The 20,569-nt window shown below is 42.4% G+C and overlaps 1 protein-coding gene across 1 annotated transcript in view; it reads left to right on the plus strand.

Moving 5' to 3' along the window:
- The window catches only part of LRRTM4 (leucine rich repeat transmembrane neuronal 4), a 239,332-nt gene that overhangs the window by 19,724 nt on the left and 199,039 nt on the right, over positions 1–20,569 (plus strand). The window contains exons 2-3 of the mRNA XM_086627997.1: positions 1,799–3,345; positions 13,368–13,389. Of these exons, the coding sequence (XP_086484123.1) occupies positions 1,799–3,345; positions 13,368–13,389 (1,569 nt within the window). The remainder of the gene's footprint in view (positions 1–1,798; positions 3,346–13,367; positions 13,390–20,569) is intronic.

Below are 20,569 nucleotides of genomic sequence, written 5' to 3' on the forward strand. Positions count from 1 at the left end.
GCACAACCCGCCCACGCACCTGCACACGGAGAGATAAGTACATGTATGCATCAGGCACACATGGAATTTCTCCTGGGTTTATATTCATATTCCATGAGCCTGTAGTGGTGTTATTCAGGCTGTGGGAAAGGGCTGTTAACACTTTGCAGTATGTGGGAAGCAGAGGGGAGGGGGGGGGGGATGTGATTTTCTTGTATAGGTGGTTTTGAAAAGGCTTGTTGGGTTTTTGCAAAGATACCCCTAATATTGCTGCTGGATTTCCAGCAGTCATTTGCCAGTCTTATTTTTTCAAGTGTGACAGGTTTATTTCCCTCCTTCCTTCCCCCCAACCCCTAAGTCTGTAACAGCCAGAACATGTTTCTAGCTGGCTGCTGCTGGCACATAGGCAGTAGCAAAAGATGAGGATTTAAATTAAAAATCGAACCATTAAAGTGAAAGGCAGAGGCACATACTCAGGGGCGTTTTAGATTAGGAATTATTTTGCAGATTGCCCTTTGGTTTAAAATCGGAGTAAATAACTGCAGTACAGGGGTGGTTTTGTGTGCGAGACAAATAATAAAGTAATTATTTATTGAGGAGATACCAGCTCTTAAAATGTTTCCTGTTGGAAGAATGCATTTTAATTCTTAGCAGGATTGCAACTCTGGACAGAGGCACCAGTCCTAAAATGATGACAGGCTAAGGGAAGAGTGCGTGCGTATGTAGGATTTTCTGACAGTCCCTCCAACCTCCTTTCATAATTATTCAAAGAATGTGGCAAATGTGACCGTCCTCACGTAACAGCATTGCTGCTAGATGATAAATGTGACATCTCAAATCCAAAATCTTGAAATCAATAGAGCTGTGGAAGAGAGAGGAGAGTTGAAAATACAAATATACCCCTTTAAACTTTCTGTGTTTTACTGCTCCTAAGACAGTGTTTATATGTAAGTATTTGTGTTTATATTTTCATAGAGTATCTAATGTGCATACAAAATAATAAATGCTTAGATATTCACAGCTACATGTAGATAACTTTAAATTAATGTGTTAAGACTATGATTCCTTTTAAGGAAATATGTCTTCTGCCATTACCTTGGTGTTGGGGTCCCATACTAGCATTATATGGTATACTTCTCAGTGTGGTTGAACTTTGTTCCTCTGCATCTATTTCTATATTTTAGGTACATAAATATAATGGATAAACCTGCTCTTAAAAACAAATCACTTGGTGCAAAAAGTAAAGCCTTTACTTACTGTCTAATTTTACAATAAATACACGTTTTGAAGACAGATCAAAGTTTATGATAAGTAGATTTCTCATTTTTTGCAGTAAATTTTGGAGGAATTGCACTTGCAATTGCTTTTATTAAAGAACACGTTTAGCAGCACGTAGATACCAGCAGCTTTGGCTCATTTCCTTGCCAGCACTATGGAGCATTCAGCACAGTGACTTGACAAATATGTTTATTGTTAAAACTTCAGCATCTAGTGATGAGGATATACCAGCTACACTGAGAGATGATGTACAGGAGAAAAGCCTGTAGAGAAGAGGCTCTTGGTCCTTCTAAGGGATCATAAATCACACCCAAGTAATTGAATAACAAGAGTAGTACTGGGAAGGGGAGATGGCAAGCTGGAAACTCAAAGGAACAGGCGTTTACACAACAAAAAGTGCAAGACAGGAGGCAAACAGGTTGTCTTCAAAACCCACTGCTTCACTAATGCTTTATTAGAAACCCCCTTGACGTTAGTAATCTGTTGGTGATTTATTTTAATAGCTTCACAACGCACATTTGTTTTCTTTTTAATATTGTAGGTTTCCATGTAATTAAGCAGCTGAGAGGCATGAGTGTGGCGTTAGTGCTGCTTCCCGTGGTGCTGGTTGCCGTGCTCGCGGGGGCTCAGCGAGCTTGCCCCAAGAGCTGCAGATGCGATGGCAAGATTGTGTACTGCGAGTCGCACGCCTTCAGAGACATCCCTCAGAATATTTCTGGAGGGTCTCAAGGCTTATCGCTGCGGTACAACAGCATTCAGAAGCTTAAATCGAATCAGTTTGCGGGCCTGAATCAGCTCATATGGCTTTATCTTGACCATAATTACATCAGCTCGGTGGATGAGGATGCGTTTCAGGGGATTCGCAGGCTGAAGGAATTAATTTTAAGCTCCAACAAAATTACCCATCTGCACAACAAAACGTTTCACCCGGTCCCCAACCTCCGCAATCTGGACCTCTCTTACAACAAGTTGCAGGTGTTGCAGTCCGAGCAGTTCAAGGGCCTTCGTAAACTCTTGATCTTGCACTTGCGGTCTAACTCGCTGAAAACCGTGCCGATCCGCGTTTTCCAAGACTGCCGAAACCTTGACTTTCTGGATTTGGGCTACAACCGCCTGCGAAGCTTATCCCGTAATGCTTTCGCTGGCCTTTTGAAGTTGACAGAGCTCCACTTGGAGCACAACCAGTTTTCTAAGATCAATTTTGCCCACTTTCCACGCCTCTTCAACCTTCGCTCGATTTATTTGCAGTGGAATAGGATCCGGTCTATTAGCCAAGGGTTAACGTGGACTTGGAGTTCCTTGCACAACTTGGATTTATCAGGAAATGACATTACAGGGGTAGAGCCCGGGACCTTCCAGTGCCTCCCCAACCTGCAAAAGCTGAACCTGGATTCCAACAAACTCACCAACATCTCTCAGGAGACCATCAATACATGGATCTCGCTCATCTCCATCACTCTGTCCGGAAATATGTGGGAATGTACTCGAAGCATTTGCCCTCTGTTTACGTGGCTTAAGAATTTCAAGGGAAATAAAGAAAGCACGATGATATGTGCAGGCCCTAAACATATCCAGGGTGAAAAAGTGAGCGATGCTGTGGAAACATACAATATCTGTGCTGAAATCCAGGTGGTGGTTACTGAAAGATCATACCAGCCACCCAAAACCCCCCAGAGACCTGTCTTCATTCCTAAACCTACCATTTCCAAACTTGAAAGCAATCAGCCAACATCTGTAATGCCAAGTCCTTCCGCGGAGCTCCCAACACCCGGAGTGGAACCAGAGTATGAGCACGTTTCCTTTCACAAAATAATCGCTGGGAGTGTGGCCCTCTTTCTTTCCGTGGCCATGATTTTGTTGGTTATCTACGTGTCGTGGAAGCGCTACCCAGCCAGCATGAAACAGCTCCAGCAGCACTCGCTCATGAAGAGGCGCAGGAAAAAGGCCCGAGAGTCCGAAAGGCAAATGAACTCCCCTTTACAGGAGTATTACGTGGACTACAAGCCAACAAACTCTGAGACCATGGATGTATCCGTTAATGGATCTGGGCCCTGCACCTATACCATCTCTGGCTCCAGGGAATGCGAGGTATGAACCATGATCCTCCTAAAACCATTTCAGCTGCTGGGAAGGAGAGGTAAATGTTTGAAGCTCTTGAGGTGTCTCTAAACACTAGAAAGATTAATGGGATATTTTTGCTTTGGGGTTTGAAACGTTATCTTGTGTCGTGGTTTAGGCCGTCTTGTTAAATAACAACAATCAGGGAAGTGAGGGTGATTATTTTGAATAATTCAGACTTAGAAGAAAGTATTAAGTTGAAGTAATCAACTACGATAAAGGCAGCTGGAGTGTTACTCTCCTCCTGTTTGCACCCATTTTATTAGCAGTGACTACAAGAGAGGCCCATTTTTAATGTGTTGGTACAAACAGAAGAGTTGAAGAACCTTTTCTGTTTTAAAAGTCCATATAGAAACCTCTTTACTCCAGACTCCGTGTCAAATCTTGAGGGGTTTGTGGCTTATGCCAAAGATTTTCTGCATTTTCTGTCTGATTCAGGAGCAAACCAGGGGACAAGAGGGACTGCAGCACAGCCTTAGAGTCAGGCACTCGTTTTCCTGGAGAAGCAGGAACGAAGAAGCTGCTCTGCTGAACCTGAGCCTTGTCAAGGCCCCAAGCCAAACAGAACGTTTGCAAATATCTGGGTTGGGAGAGGGGAATTCTTGGGGTTTTTATTTCGTTTTAGTGGTCAGGGAAGGCTTAGCTCGCGAGACAACTCTACTGTGGTTAATAGTTTCACGCACTTAAGGCCACGTTATGATTTTGACTCAGCAACATGGGAAATACAAATAGCAAAAGCTCTCAGAGCTGCCTTTTTTTTTTTTTTTTTTCTGTTGTTCAGCTTTGGCAAGAAAATACTGTATTTTTTCATTGCTATATTGTCAACAACTCTATTAATGTGTATGTAAGAAATGTTTTTACTCATGAATGCCATTGCTTATTTCTTCCTGGTAAGGAATATTTGTGCAGATACTTTTCAGCACTCGTTACTTAATCCTGCACGTGATGTGGTATTAGGGGACCGTGGCTGATTTTGCTTCCTTTGTTGTGGACACCCTACCTGGGAGTGCTTAATGTGTCTGGTGAAATACATTCAAATGCATTTATGCAAATGTGGTTTGACTGTGGGAGGTCTTAACCAATGTCTTTGACAACCAGGTGGCTCGAAAGGCGTGTTAAGGATGAGCAGTGTTGAGCAGACTGCAGTTCCAGCATCCTGGTTTTTAAAAAGTGGATGTTTTTCACTTTCTGACAGAGCCTCTTTAAGATGTTTCACATTTGGCACCTGAAATCCCTAGCTGCTTTTGGACCACAGAGCTTAGGGGAAGAAAAGGAGGGGGAAAAAAAAAAAAGTGTATATTTTGGAGTTACTTTCTCTGGATCAGTGTTGTCTTCAAAAAAGAAAGCCACCTATCCTACCTTGTCATTTCTACCAGTATCATGTGAATGAAGGTGTGGGGTTTTAGTTCTGTTAGCAGCACAAGTAGAAAGTAACTGGTGCTAACAAAGGTATTCTGAATTCTCACTGGCTGTCACAAGCAGCACTAATTTGACCTGAAAGGCCGTCTCCTCTTCATGCTGAAGTTTAACACCGCTGAAGTTTCATTAACTCGAATAAAATGCTGTTTCATTTACACCAGGATGATTTGGAAGACAACTGACTCTGCATGCCATAACCGAAATGCAACTGTAATCTGTAACAGAATTTGGATCGTGATTGTAGTGCACAGAAGATAGGGAATATGCAGTGTTGTTTGGGAGGCTGAAATTCAGATTATTTGGATTATGACAGAAAAAAAAGTTGAAGAGTCCTAACAGGTCTAGTAACAGAAGGTCAATGTGGCATAATTTCTTCACGTTGATGTCGATTGTTACACACAGCACCAAACAGGGAGGGACCCCAGTTTGTCTGGTTTCCAGGTGCTATTGCAGTACCAGAACAATTTTTTTCTGCTTTTCTGTTCATGTGAAGCTGGTGCACAACTCTGCAGAACTCGGGCTGTTTATCGTGTTGTCTGTGGGGTTCTTGGTTATGGTGTAAATTGGTATGACTGTGCTGAAGGTGATGGTGCTGTCCCAGCTGGGGCTGGTTGATATACCAGCCACTGTATTTGTGTGGTGATTTAGCATGTGTTGGCTATTAGTACAGAAGACTTGAGGAGACAGAAACCAGCAGATCACTGAAAGCACATGTAGCAACCCTAAGCCCCCACTGAAATACTATCTTCAGCATGGATTTAACATTCTTGGTCTCCATAGCTACAAGGTTCCACTTGTAAAAGGATAGATATGCACTGTACGGTACTTAAAAATGGTAAGAAAAGAAATAATTCCTTGTAGTGTCTTCAACAGTGGAAAGGTTTTATGTTTGGGGAAAAAAAAGAGAATGGAACATCTCATTATTTACTAATTTACTTGGATGTACATATTTGTGGGAAAACCATTATTTTGTAGAAGTGAGATGTAGCTCAGGTCCATCCTCCTGTCCGAGTTGCTCGTTCACTGTGCTCAGACTGAGGTTTCTCCCAAAAAATTACCGCTTAGAGGGGGCAAGAGTGTCTCGTTACCAAAACGAAGGCAGGTGGGTTTTCAGAATTCATTGCTTATGAGTTTATAGATTTTACTTTTTTCTTAGTAATATTTTTCAAATTATTGTCTGCTTTCACATGTCTACTCCCACACACGCCTGTAAGCAGCTAAGGTGCCCCAAAATTGCGTGTCTTTCAGGAAATACAGAATGGCTTATTTCGATTTTAACCCGGGGAGGACGCCGGAACACGCTCTGTTGCTGGTAGTTGGTGACAACGAACGGTTTGTGAGTGTGGCCCGAGGTGTGAGGGTGCCTGTTACGGTCACGGTGATTATTTTGGTTTTACAAGTGTCCAGCTCATCTCAGCCATAAGCCACTTGTTTTCTGTGGCAGAATTGCCCTCGAAATGCCTAGGCATCTACGCGGGTACACACGTGAGCAGAGGGGATGTTGGTTTGAGTTGGGTGAGGTTTCCAGCGTGTGACACGGCCAGGCAGTGCAGGAGATCTGCCCTGTGCTGGGTCCTTCCAGCCAGTAGGGCAGTTGCAGGTACGGTTCGTACGGCCACTGTGGCGGGTCCATGCTTTGTGAATTATTTGTTGTACTACAGAGAGAGCCAAAGTCAGGCTTGCCGTAAATGGGAGCAGCTCTCTTGGCATCGGTGGGATTATAATCACTGACACCTGGCCTGTGCTATTCTATTTAGTCTGTTGGCAAAGGTTTCTAAAAGAACTGGATGGTTACGATTTTGGCTGTCACCATCCAGTGAGCAGACTGCTGCTATCTCATTTTGGTATTTGCTTTGCTTTGTGCATGTGCGTCTTATTCCCTCTCTCTTTCATATTTATTTGTACATTTACTGAAGATCTGGGAGCCGTAAAAAGCAATTTCATAAACCAAGCTATAATATTATGTTTTCCATACATATCACACACAAAATATCTGTACGTAGCACGATAGGAAGGTATATGGGGAGAAGGAACATTGCTGCAAAAATGTTTCCTCCATCCTCCTGGAAGGTCGTTCATCTCCCGTGTCTCAGGCTGGCAGTTACAAAACAAACACCAACCAACCCAACGAGTGAACATCTTTTCTGTGTTAGCTGAGCACCGCTGATGCAAAGCCCTTTGGGAGGCGATTGACGCTGAGCCTGTGAGGTTACTTTTTACACTTTCACTTCTCAATGTCTAACCATACCCCCGTGTTCGACAAACAAGCCCACCTGTTCACGTACAAGTACATCTCTGCTGCGGTGCGCCCGTGTTCTCCACCGGGGTGAAAACCGGGGCGTTTGTCACTTGTGTTCATACATGCTAAATCAGTCACACCAAATTAGGTTCACTGTGAATTCTGCTTCCTCCCCTCTTGCCAGTGGGAAGAAATAGATGGATAAAGGAATGCAACATATGCAGGCTTGGTGGGCTGCTGTTGACCTCCTCCTTTTGAGCCTAATTTAGAAGGAATCGTTGTCATGCAACTGTTGTTTATTATTTATTTATTAAACACCATTACTGTGTTGTTTTGAACAGGATGCAAAAAGAAAAAACAAAATAGTCTCCGTGGCCCAGATACTGTTTAGTCCGAGGTTCCTGTTCTGCGAGGAGGTTCATGGTTCTGTAACCCAACTTTGGCAGGGCTGAGCATGAGCTTGTGGGGTATTGCAACCTTGTGAGAGAAATCACTCAATGATTTGGCAGGTTTTTTTTTTTTCTTTTTCTTTTTAAGAACAGTGATTGTCTTTCCTTTGGTCATCAGCCTTATGTTTTTATAAGGAATACTTAGCAAGGAATTCATGGCAGAGATGCAAGTTTGTCATAGCTTGGGGGAATGCAAAAGGAAGGTGATTCCACAGGTAATGTGTTACAAAGAGAAGAATACAGGAGGAGTATGGGAAGCAGTAATTGTTAAATTGTTAATTAGATAGCCTACTGTCCTTGTTTTAGGGCCAAAGCGGTGCAGTTGTCTTTCCAGTGATTCTGTTTTGGAACGCTGTAGGATGGGCATTGCTAATTTAGCTTTCTCGTATCCTTCTGTGCTATCACTCTTTCTCTGCCTCTCTGTCTCCACCTCTCCGTGATTATAGATGGACCTGGAATTCTTGCTTGAGTTGTAAACTGAAGGGTGAATCAATCTGGTGAAACTCTGTCATAAGCTCTGTGTTTGTGTTGGGAGAGTAAGCAAAGGCTAAGCTGATAGTGCTTTTCCTCAGTGCAGTATATCTGGAAGAAATATGTCAGAAGTGGCTCAGAGGTGAAATTTTTTAGGCACAGGGCCAGTGAGAGGTTTGAGGAGAAGGTAAATTTTAGAAATGTCGTCAGGATTCAGACCCAAGGTAGAAATTTGGGTTTGTTACCGTTCAGGGCCTTCGTTAGCATTGCATGCTTATTGTTGCGAGTATAATGCCAATATGCAGAAAGTTGTGCCATGGAGGTACCCGTGATGTAGCAGTAAATGCACAAGGGCAAATTTTCCCAGGCTCAGCGCTCGCAAAGTGTGAGATTTCCCAAAGATGATACCAAAATGACTGGCCGTGTTTCCGGAAGAAGGCAGCCAGCTGTGCATCAGCAGCAATTGAGACTCTGGTTGTAGATTTGAAAAGGGAGCTGCAGGAGGATGCTGAACGCTTCTGAAAGTCTTACTCAGTCCTCCTTCAGGTGCCCGAGTGAGATCAGCTTGTCTGAAATTCGAGTTTGCAATACAGGTGCTGCTGAGTCCTTGGAAGTGATTTCCTCCGAGATGACGCAGATTATTCCGTGGCAAAGGAAGAAGCTGAACCAACATCTCCCAATTTCTCACATATGCTTGGGAACTTTTCTAGCCACGTTTCAGGCATTACGTTGGCTCTGCTAGGGCTCATCCAGAGGCTGACAGTCAATTGGCAGAACTCTGAACACTGAGGATTCAGAGTCTCAAACACCATGTCCAGCCGGGAGGGTAACTGATGGACCGTCATCCTCCCTGCCTCCTCATCACTTCTTTTTCTGCTTCCCCTAATTTTTCTAGCTGCTTTCTAGAGACTTCATGGTTTGAGTTATTCAGAGTGAGGACTGCTCAAATAAAAAGGATACTGCATGGTAAAAGCTTTGTGCAAGAAAAGAAAATACTCGTATTCCTATTGTAATTGTTGCTCAGGCCCGATGAAGGATTCCTGCATTGCTGGAATTGTGACATGCAGTTTGCCCTCTCCGTCTCTCTCTTCCTTTTTCTCACCCCTTTTCCTGCATTTGCTCAAACTCTGTGATGTGCTGCCAGTTTTTTAAGGAGGAGGAAAAAAAAAAAATCAATTTTAATCCATTATGTAGCTCATGCCAGGAGGGAGGACACTACAGAAATAGAAAAGAAATCTGTTGAACCTATTCATTTGGTTGTGGTTTTTTTTTTTTTTCTTTTAAACATACGGAAAAAAAACCCAACCAAAAAAACCCACCAAAACCCCATGCTCTAAAAGGGGCAAACAATCTTATTAGTATCTCACTGTTGGAAATGTTCCTCAAGCTCTGCTGCAGAATAAAAGAGTTGACCTGATTCTTGATGCTAAGACTGTTACCTGAACTTCCTGGAGCTGCCTGAGCCGGTCTGCATCCCGGGAACAGCCAGAGCTACGTCCTGCTGGTTTACTCTGCCTCTCCACAGTGGTGCTCCTGGACACATCCTCCACTTGGCAAACAATCTGCCCCTGGTGGAAGGGACCTAAATATTTCAAAGCCTTTGGGACTACAGCTCAGGTCTCAGCTTCCATGGAGAAGGGGTCTCGGTTGTGTTGGGGAGATGCATCCTCCTCCGGCGCACGGGAGCGTGCAGCCCTCTGTCGTGCTATCCATGTTGTAAACGTTTTGACGTGAAGAATTCCGGGGTGATTTGTGTTTATAGCACTACTAACATCCTGGTAGTTGGTCATTTCAAGCCAGGTATTGTGGGGCTGCACACAGATGGGCTGCAGCAGTAAACATTTTTGACACTAATCAGCTTTTATCGCAGCTGCCTGTTGTGCAGCCAAATAAGCTTAGATTGCTTGTAGATCTCTCCATCTACACAAAAAAGATGACTGGATCAATTCTGGGGGATTTCCTGGCAGTTGTCATCTCTGTTCCTTACTGCAAAATTCCAATATCCAGATTATACAGTGAAGGGATGGCGTGAGAGGGTACTGCTTTATGGGAATATTGGCTTCTTGGCCGAGTGAGTTTGTTTTGTCTTTGCCTTTTTAAGCCACAAGGAAACAGGAGGCTCTTCCTGGTAGATACATCAGTCATCCTGTTGTCATGGGCACTCGAATGGGAATTGTTCCACCTGCAAAAATGGGCAGGCAAGAAAGGCCAGAAAACGCTCGTCATCTGTAATCTCTCACCATCTGGGGTATGTTCTAGCTGCAGCAAAATCTCTGCCTTTGTGTCCTAGTTCAAGTATAGATTTACTTTTGTGGATTTTTAGATATATTTAAATAAAATTGCCTGGAATATGAGGAATTGATGGATGCTAGCAAGCCAGAGGGTCTTTCCTAAAAGCTCCGTGCTCCAAGGCTGTGGCTCTGTCAGTGGGCAATTCCCTACAGAAAATGACAGGACTTTAAGAGGATGCTTGAATTTCTCTTCTTTGTTTTCTGTCCTTTGTGTGAGAAAAAGACAAGGACTTTTTTGCATAGTACTCTTTATTTGAAGTTCTCGAAACTTATGAGTAACATTAGTCTAATTTTTACTTCCTGTATTGCGTAGATCACAATCTTATGCAACAGCTCTTTGCTATGAAGGTTCCACTTTTTCCTGTTCTTTCACCATCACCATATTATTCAGTTTCCTCTGAAATACACAACAATAAAAAGAAAAATGATATTTCTGATTTTAGCCTATGGGGCAAACTAGCATGGTTGGTTTGTTTCTGATGAAAGGTGCACCCTTGACGTTGTGTGCTTTTCTAGGTACGTGTTTTGTTTATGTGAAGACCTTAATGAGGAATGCTGACCTCAATCTTGATTTTGATAACTGAATTTTGTAAGTTCTTTCATCATATAAAAGTACTTAGTATTTTCTATCTGAATATTTCAGCTGCACTGCAAAAGTGTTACATCAGGAGAAGAATTAGGTGGTCATTATGTCACTTTGTGTTAACTGTATTGTGGGGATGTGGCATGTGCTTCACTGCAACAGGCAGAACTTAGTAATTACGTAGTGCACAAAGATCTTTTGATACATTCAGCACTGGGGGTGTGTGCAGTGCTTCCAACCACACACTGATAGAAATAGACATTGTAGAAAAAGCATCTCCAATTTTTGACCAACAATAAAGAGGAGAAGTCTTTAAAGGAGAAGGTTCATTTTTTCTCCATGTAAACTGTGATAAAGATGTTTTGTTTCTTGTATGGAAGAAGTTGGCTTTTCCTGTATGTTACTTGTATTTTAATCCAGTTAAGAAGTAAGCAATAGAAAGTGAAAGAAGGTAAGCTCAGTGTAATGGTAGTATTATTACTACGACTATTTGTGTTTGAGTAGTAGCTGACAACTCCCAAAGTTTAATCACCATATGAAAATACTGAAGGAATCATTCTGTGCCTGGGAGAACAGGAAGCACTCTAAGAGCGATTTACTTGCAGGAGATGAGTTGACCAGTGAGTACTGCAATCCAGGCTTTAAGAAACCTTTGACAATATTCTCCTAATTGGATGACTCCAGCTCTCAGTCTTGTGCAGGGAAAGGCCATCCCACGTTTGGTGGTTGCACTGTGCACAGGTTAAAACTCACTCCTGGGCATCAGCCCAAGGAAGGACCTATTTGGCACTGAGTACCAGCTTCAAGTTCTCCCTGGGAAGGTCAGGCTCACTCTTAGTGTCTTGTGCTCTCATACACCCAAACTCATTTGTTTTCCAGATTTTTCCAGTGCATGAAGTGTCTTTGATGAATAGACTTGAGTTGTGTGGTTTTGCTCATTTTCAAACTCAGTTCTCATTAAAAATCAGCTTCTCCTTCTGCGTGATGGCCTCTGAAACCCCAGATGATTCTTCACTGTTCTCATCTTTCACTAACACATCCATTTAGATTATCTTTGTGCCGTGATGGATGCTTTAAAGGGAACCAACAAGGCCATCAAATTCTTGCCCTGGTTCAACTAGCATTTGTTAATGTTCTAAATCATCCTGGGCCTGAAATGTGCTACTTCTGAAATTTAGAACGATGTGATTGCCTGAAGCCTCTCCATGTGTTAATTAAATCATCATAATTGTGGTTTCTTGAGACTGACAGGTTATAAATAGTTTTGCTTCCCCCCTCCTGCAGTAATTTGATATGAATGACAGGCAAAACAGCTATTGTTTGAACTGTACATCTGACGCTGTCCTTCCCATTCAGACTCTGTTTCTCTGCTATTATTTAATTGTCCTGAAATAATCCACAGTGTCATCCTTAAAGGCTGGTTAATTACCGTGCACTTCTCACATTACGTGAAGATGAGAGAAATTATTTTTCTGGGTCATCATTATCCATTTAATTTAACAGAATGTGTGTTAAGCAGTACTGAAGGTCAGGGCAGATGTTCAGTGTCTGTGTGTGTACACACACACAAACATGTCTCAGAAGGTGCAGAGCAAATCCTAAGACTAATACATTTTAGTAATAATTTTGTTTCCATCTACCATGTCGTGTCTCATCCAAGATCTTGTGGAAATAGAAGCCTCAGTGTCCTTAACATGGTTTTCCTCTGCTGCTGCCATGTGATAGGCTCCACACACCCGGGCAGGTGTGTAATTGCCGTGCCGTTACTGGCAAAAGGCAGGAGAACTTAATAAGATTACACGTTGTTTGGAAACAAACTCTGATTGCAGTTCTTGTCATTCTCAGTACTGAGAAGGAAAAAATGCTACAAATACTGAAGTTGACCAGGAATTTGTACAAAGCTCTCTTCTCGACTTTTGATCTTCCCTGGCTTCAGAGCAGCTCTGTCCCATGTGGGTGAGGAGGAGGTAGAACTGGTGCTGGTGAGAACACCCTCAGGTCTGCATTATGCATAATCCCTTTCGGCAATTATGCATCGCTCCCCTTTAATGTAGGTCTGCACGCTGTTTACAGCTCTAATTTGTGGAAGAACCTAAGGCGAGGTCTTAGTCTGCTACTCTGAATCCTTCTTATTCTTCCAATTACACAAAGAAACCCTACCACTTTGAGTTGAATTGTTGAGTACGGAGATGGGTCACGCAGACTGGCACAATTCAGAGTTAAATAAGATTCAAGAATACGTAGGAGAGAGCTTCCACGCAGGAATCTCAACCTTTCTTTCCAAGACTGGAGAGTATCCTTCTTCCTGGTGAATCTGGAAAGCGAGGTGATCCACCAGGCAGCTGTGGCTGGAGGCCACAGGGTGTAGGAACCATTCTGAACTGTGCTGCCAATTTGTTGTGTGAGCAGAGAGAGATCGTTTCATTGTAAACTGTCATACTTCCAAAGAAAAAAAGGAAACCAAGGTCACGTCGGCTTTAATTAGAATTTAAGCATTGAAACGGATCCTTAAATCCTGGAAAATTTCTCCTGTCTTGTAGTCTTTGCCCTCCCAGGCCAGCTGGGGAGGATTGCCTTTCCTCTTCCTACGTGGTGGCCAACAGAACAGGGTTGGGGCTTGAGCTGCTGCTTTAGCATGAAAGAAGAATGTTGTCTGGAGCCCTGAGGGACTCCAACTGGGAATGTTTTGTTCCTGGCATGAAAACCAGTCTGAAGTGGTCTGCTTCGAGCGGGGTGGCATTAGCATATGCCTATTTAGTTCTTTTAAAACGTCTACACTGTGCTCAGGCGCGACAGAGCCTGACACTCAGCCACTCAGGTGCTCCCTTGTCCCGGTCATTTTCTGCAGCGCAGCACAATTACGTGATTTTCATGTGAATTTCTGATCCCTTTCTTTCCCCAGCATTACCATTTTCTTTCCCAGAGCCCCTAAATCATACGTTAGGCTTCGGGCTTAAAAAGCCACATCAATGTCACCTGCAAAGTGGAGTGGGGAAACGAAGGCGGTCGGTGTGTTTGTGCAGTCGGAGCGCAAATTGTACAAATCAGAAAAGGAAACAACCCACCGGCGATTTTGAATTTTCAGAAATTTTCATTTGAAAACAAAACCTATGGGTATTTTCTTTGTTGAATATATTAAGAGTCTTGGTGTGCACGAAGCTTCGACGATTTGAGGAACTGATTGACCTTTTTCTATGTATGATTAGCTCCCAAACATTTATGATTTTAGTTTTTGAGAACAAGGTCTAGGTTTCTTTGTTTTTCTGTGATAGACAAGGGACTAGAATTAATGGTGTTTCAGTGAGTTTTGCACGTAGGTTATAAGTAAAAGGTAGGCATAATATTTCATATTTCACTGTATGTCTAATGAAGATTGGAGGGGGGGATATTTTAACCTAATTAAATTTAAAAAAATTTTTAAAATTTGAAGTGAAGAGGGAGTTAGCCAGCTGCTTTGCCCTCTTAACCTATCAAGGGCCACAGGACTCCACAGGGTTACGCTGTTTACAAACCAATACGTTATTTTGATTAAGAAGTGCCTTCAGGTAGTCCCTTGAGGACTTGGAGAGAAACTCCACTTCTCTGATAATTTGTTTGAAAGGTTAATAACCTTCACAGTGAAAAATAACTTGTCCAGCTGTTAAAATCATTCCTGTCTCCATAATGACATTAAGCTAATCGAGAGGACGACGTATCTGATACTCGATGTGTGGCTGAGGGTATCTGTGTGTGCTGGCCAGCTCAGTGAAGAGCAGTTTTAAGCAAAACCACAGAAAATCATGCGGAGGCATACGTCATTGCACGCTGAAATAGCCCCACTCCTAGATTTCAAGAAAATTACATTTTAATCTAATAGTTATAGGAAAATATAATTGTCTAAACTGCTGAAGTAAGCAGTTTTCAGCACATCTCTCCTTCTGTTCCTTTCACCCTGTTTTCGACCAGGTCTCCAGCTGCTGATCTCTAACTCATGGTCCTGCCTTGCTCTGTGTTGGGTTCTCCGCTGGTCTTTCATGCAGGGACTCAATGTTCCTACACGCCCAGACCAAGAGGAGAAAAAGAGAGACCTCTTGGGAGATTCATAGATTCATAGATTTCTAGGTTGGAAAAGACCTTAGAGATCATCGAGTCCAACCATCCCTAATCCCCATTAAACCATATTCTCAAGTAGATCATCCACCCTATTCTTAAACACATCCAGGGATGGGGACTCAACCACCCATCAGATGGACTGAAGTCTGTGACAAGCTCCACGTTTATTTCCATGGAACGATGATAACATTATAGAACACCAGTGGTTTATCATACTGTGAAATACCATTTAAGGCACGTCGGCAGAGCAGGGTAATCCCAGTTTGCCTTAACTTGCAAGTCTCAAAAAGCCTTATGTATGCAAAAGGCACTGCTTGTAAGCAAAGCTCCATGCTCTGGTGGTATGTTTTAAGGTTGATGTGTACTCTGAAACTTGTGTTTCCTTTATTATTCAGTGCAATTAGTAAGTTGTTCCATATCTACTGTCCAACTCTAAAGGGCCTTTTTGGCTTGTTTGCTTTAGAGCAGCCTGAATAAAAGACGCTTTTACCCCCTCAGCCCCCACACGTGGTGGGTTGTTGGTCTCAACTACGTGGAATTTTGTTGGTTTGTTTTTAAGGAACTACAATGGCGATGTGATTGCTAATGATTTCTTGAGTTAGCTAAGTGTACCCTTAAGGAAACAGGCTCTTGAAGGATAGGAATTCTTCTAGAGTAAGTATATTCAAGAGCTTCTGTAAATACAGGATTCTGGTAATTGAGCCAAGGAAAAAATGAAGGCATTTGTCAGTGATACCAAGTCTGTCTTGTTCTGCAGAATTAACAAGTGTTCCAGTTATAGGTAATTAAGTAAAAATCATTGATGAGTCCAGGAATTGTACCAGTTTTATTTCTCCCATTAATTTGGCGTGATAAACTGCTGAAGATGGGTTCAAAGTTGGTGTCAGAAGAGTGTGGTAATTTACAAAACACTTACTGGAGCTAACTCAGCTCTCAGTTATTTCAGCATTTAAGAAAAACTGAAATGCCATGCAGGATCAAGCTCCATTTAACACCATTTTGTGGTACTACTTCTGAGCTGCTTCTGTGCCCGGGTCTTTCTCCCTGTCTCAATCCATCACACTGTTCTCTCCTTAAAGCACATATCTTTCCACCTTCTACCTGGCTGTCAGCATTGCCTAAATTATACCTTCAGCATGGTGTGATGCTTCTCAGCGGTACCTTTCTGTATTGATTTGGGAAGTCAGATTCAGCACCCAGCTTACTTGGGTGCCTTTTTACCCGTTTTGTTGTTTACAGTTGGGATCATCTTCATAGGATTTCCTGTTACTTTATTTATTTGTTAACAGCTCTTCTACTTTTGGAGAGCTACAGGTAAAGAATCTGCACGATGCTTCAAATATTTACATGTATCTCTTTGGGATGGTATGTATGTGAGTGGAGACATTATACTTAGTGGCTTAATTTTTAGGCATTTCTTTTCTTTTTTTTTTTCCCCCTCGTGTGTAACTCCCACAGTGTTTTGGACACAATTGGTCATAAGGTCTTCTCATTGACAAAACCGGCAGTTTGAGAGCAAAGCGGCAGTTGCCATCTTCTGCAAGCAGATGCCGTCGACACGGTTCACAACCTTCCTTCATCAGTCAGCGCAGAGCTGGTAGGCGTGTAGTAGCACCGTGGCGCTCGGGGTCTCCTCCAGATCACCCACTCCTCTCGGTCGGGTGGTTGGAGCTTCTGAGCACAGACACGTTTGCGGGGAAGGCGACGATTCCAGTGGATCCCATAGCACAAATCTGCGGACCGTGTAAATCGGAATGGAGTCATGGGGTGTTGTGAGAGTGCAGAGGCTGAAAGGCGAGTGGGGCAGGGATCAGCAGTTAAATACGGAGTGTGAGATTCCTGCGCTACCAGAGCGTTGCAAGACAAGAGGACGTTGGTCATCTTGTTCTGTATGCGACAGGTAAGGCCCTGGATTTGCACGTGTAGGACTTCGGTCAGCCTTTGCTGCTGATGGATTTGGGGATTACAAATTCAGGGGTCTTGTGCTTCTCTTTTTCCGTCTCTAAATTGAGATCAATAAGGTTTGTGTTCTCTTCCTAGTTGCTTGCAGATCCGTGTAAAAGTTGAGAATTACATTTCAAGTTTTATTTTCTTAATTTTGTATCAACAGTTTGATTGCAGGTCGTAACCTGAACAGTAGAGCTTGGAGGAAATTGTTGCAGGACAAGAAGACAGTTTTTGTGAATGTGATTTTTTTTTTCCCCAGAAATATCTTAGGGTTTTTATATCCTTGTTAAAACTTGAACTTGCAAATTTGAAGGTATTTGTTTTCAGGAAAAAAGCAACCAGCCAGCCATATCCCTAGCCCAAGATTTTGCCTTTTTTAAAAAAAAAAAGAAAAAAAAATTAAGTACTTATCTCTAAAATCTTATCATGAATGGATGTTTCCTATGGATGCTTTCATTTCTGAATAGAAAATTTTTTTTTTCATCTAAAAAAATCAGTGATGATTTTAGTCAGGGCTGCTAAAGGCAGCAGTTAAGTATGTTGACTTCTTTCTACCTCTTTTCATTACAGTAGTAGTTAGAATTCCTGTTCATGGTCAAGGTCCTACTTTTGGAGGTATCTTACAGACACAGAACGTTACTGTAAGATAAATCCTTACCTGAAAGAGCTTACAATCTATCTTTTAGTTTTAGATATAACAGTGTGTTACATCATCAGTAAGCAGAAACACCAGGATCTGAAAGGAAAAAATATTATTCCCTTTGAAAATGTGTCAGGTGAAAAAATGAAAATTATTTCCTTTTGTTCCTGGCAAGTACTAACTCCCTTCCTTCAGCAGGGGCATTCGCAGAACAGTTTTAATCTTGCCTGCTATTTCAAAAAAAAAAACAACCACCATGCCTTTGAATGATTTAACTATTTCATGTTCTCTGTCTTAAGTAATGATTAAATATTAATCAAAACTAGCAGCATACAGCTGAATTCAGCTCAATGGAAATAAAGAGGCTTTTCTCCCATTCATTCACATATTCTGTATGTATGTATAAAACAGCAGTATCTTCATTTACAATCTGGAGTTGCACCATTTCCAAGCCAATGATGTTTTTTTCCCATTTGTTTTTTAAAACGCTTTTGTTTTTCCTGATAACACAAGCACAGTTTTCTTCTCCCCCTTCCCTGAGCAGCCCTGTGCCCACGGCTCTTCCCTCCGCGGCACCGCCGGTCCCGGGCCGCGGCTCGGCAGCGGTTGGGAAGGAAGAGAAGGGAAGAAGGATGGGTGTGGAGACCAGGCTGGGTCAAACAGTGCCCCTTTCCATGTCGAAGCAGCTCTCCAGCAGGCAGAGCTCCTCTGGTGTCTTAGCTGGTAAAGGTGCACACCCCAGGTCTGGAAGCATCACTGGTAAATCCTAACGCTGGTGAAAGCAGGATGGTAACAGCAGGAGATGTTTCCCATTATATATACTGGGAGCTGGGGTGGAGTGTGTGTGCACCTCTTGACAAAAAGCAGCAGAAGAGAGAGCTGGTGTGTGCCTGAATTGTATGGCTCTTCTGAAGGTCTGATTCAAGATCAGGAGTGTAATAAAGGCAGTTCTTTAAGGCAAACAGTTGGTCAGGGTGACAAATCTGGCATTGAGGTTTATTATTTTGCACATAAAGTATCTTCTTAAGAGTGAAGATGTCCTGGTGACTTCACAAGTATTGCTGTGGCTTTCAAATATGGATCCAGCAATCAAATATTCAGATGATGGGCACAGCAGAACTTCCTTCAGAGGTGGGTGAGCAAGAGGAAACAACTGAAGTGATGTTCACTGAGATTTCCACGAGTCCATAGGAAGCAGTGAGAAGGATGCCACTGGGTTACAGTCCTTGGAATTCGAGAAATAATACTGTCCAGGGACCCTGGCAGTGTTGGGATACAGCACAAAGGATTGCTTGTGAGAAGGAAGCAGGAGCAAAGGAGAGGACAACCATAGTGACCACAGGGTCGCTGTGTCAGAGTATTAAAAATGAGAACAGCCATACAAAACTGAACGGAAAACATAAGGAAATTTGTAAGCAGGCAGTAAGTGGAGAGGACTGGGGAGACTTCCAGCAACATCCAGGGATTTGAGCAGTGTTGTGAGCCAGTTAGTAAATAGATAGTAAAATTAGATTCTTGTCTCTGTTCAAGTAGAGTTTTTTTCATTTGTTTGCTTAGTTCTACCTACAAAATTTTCAGTAGCAAGATTCTGTAGAAGCTTCTTAATGGTTCTACTTGACTATAGTACTAAAAGAACATACTTTTCTAAAACTATTTCATATACATTTTTTAATACCTGTTGTGATAGCAATTCATGGCTTAAGTGAAAGTTTTTGTCATCTGGGATGATGGCCCATGTGTAATGGCCTATTTGTCCACGTTTGGGTTTTGTCCTTAGGCAAACATTTTCCCAACCTGGCTGTTCTGGGGGGAGGTCGTGCGTGTCGCCCTGTCGGTGTGCACAGTGTTTCTGGCTCGTGTACAGGTGTTCGTGGGGGTGGAAATGCAGATGCAGCAAACATCTGGGCCAGCTCTATATGTTCAGAACACAAAACGTTGCTTTACAAAATGATTTTCATCCCGTTCCTAGCTTTTATTTCCAAAACTAATGTTCTCATGGAATGTTGTGATAGGAAATAATTTTGGTGATATTTGCAAAACGGTTTTGATGTGGCGTGCGTAAAAGGTTTATCTCTGTTGCAGAGAACTGAGGAGCAGAGGGAATAAGTGACCTGAAGACCAGATTTAAAGTGTGTTCTGTTGAAGAATTGAAATCAATGGGTTTCCTGCCTGGTTCTCCAGCCTCTAAACCATGTTTCTGAGCAGCATAATAGCAGTAATGTTTAAGTTCTGTTATGTGCTTATTATCAAGGACACGAAGTTAAATTAGCACATGAATATGTTCTTTCACAGACATACTTGAAATTACGCTGCTAAATTCCTGTTCAGTTACATCAAGGCCTCTTTGCCAACAAAGGCTTCAAAAAAAAGAAAAAAAGTAAGAAAACTAAAGGAAAACGTTTCCACTAAAAAAAAAAAACACCACAACAAACCAACCCTAACCTTTTCCATTTAGTTAGTTGTTTGGGTTTTTTAATATATTGATGTTACAGTTCACCTCTGTTGGTTGTGATTTTGAATCTGCACTGGGTGGGCCAGTCAGAGCGGGTATGGGTGAGCCATGTTTCAAACTTAATATAGCCATTAATTAGTCACTGCGTGTACATTTTGTACTAGTTTAAAAGTACTAGTGAATCATTGATGAATTCTAAAACAGGATAAGCACATAAATAAGAGGTCACATGTGATTTCTGATAATTTCTTACGGCATGCATTAATTATTTATTAATTCTTGATAGGCTGTTTACAAATGCATGCCGGATCTGAAGCATGCTCAAATGAGCTGCAGTCATGGAGCAAATGAAATCCTTGGAAAACTAATGTCTGCTTCACAGAAACAGCAGTTCACTGGCTCGGGGGAACTAGGTTGAAATATTCAGTGAACAAAACGTAATTTATAATTGTGCATATTTGATGCTGAGATTAAAAGTAGAGTTTATTTACAGCAAAGGTTTCGTTATCCAGGGGGGACAGGTGGGAATGAGAACTCGGGCTGGCCAAAGACTCCCGCTGGTGCAAAACATCCCTGGGAGACAGAGGTGACTTCTGCAAGGGTTTGCCTGC

The sequence above is a fragment of the Tauraco erythrolophus genome, chromosome 29, assembly GCF_009769465.1.
Source record: "Tauraco erythrolophus isolate bTauEry1 chromosome 29, bTauEry1.pri, whole genome shotgun sequence".
Taxonomy (NCBI): domain Eukaryota; kingdom Metazoa; phylum Chordata; class Aves; order Musophagiformes; family Musophagidae; genus Tauraco; species Tauraco erythrolophus.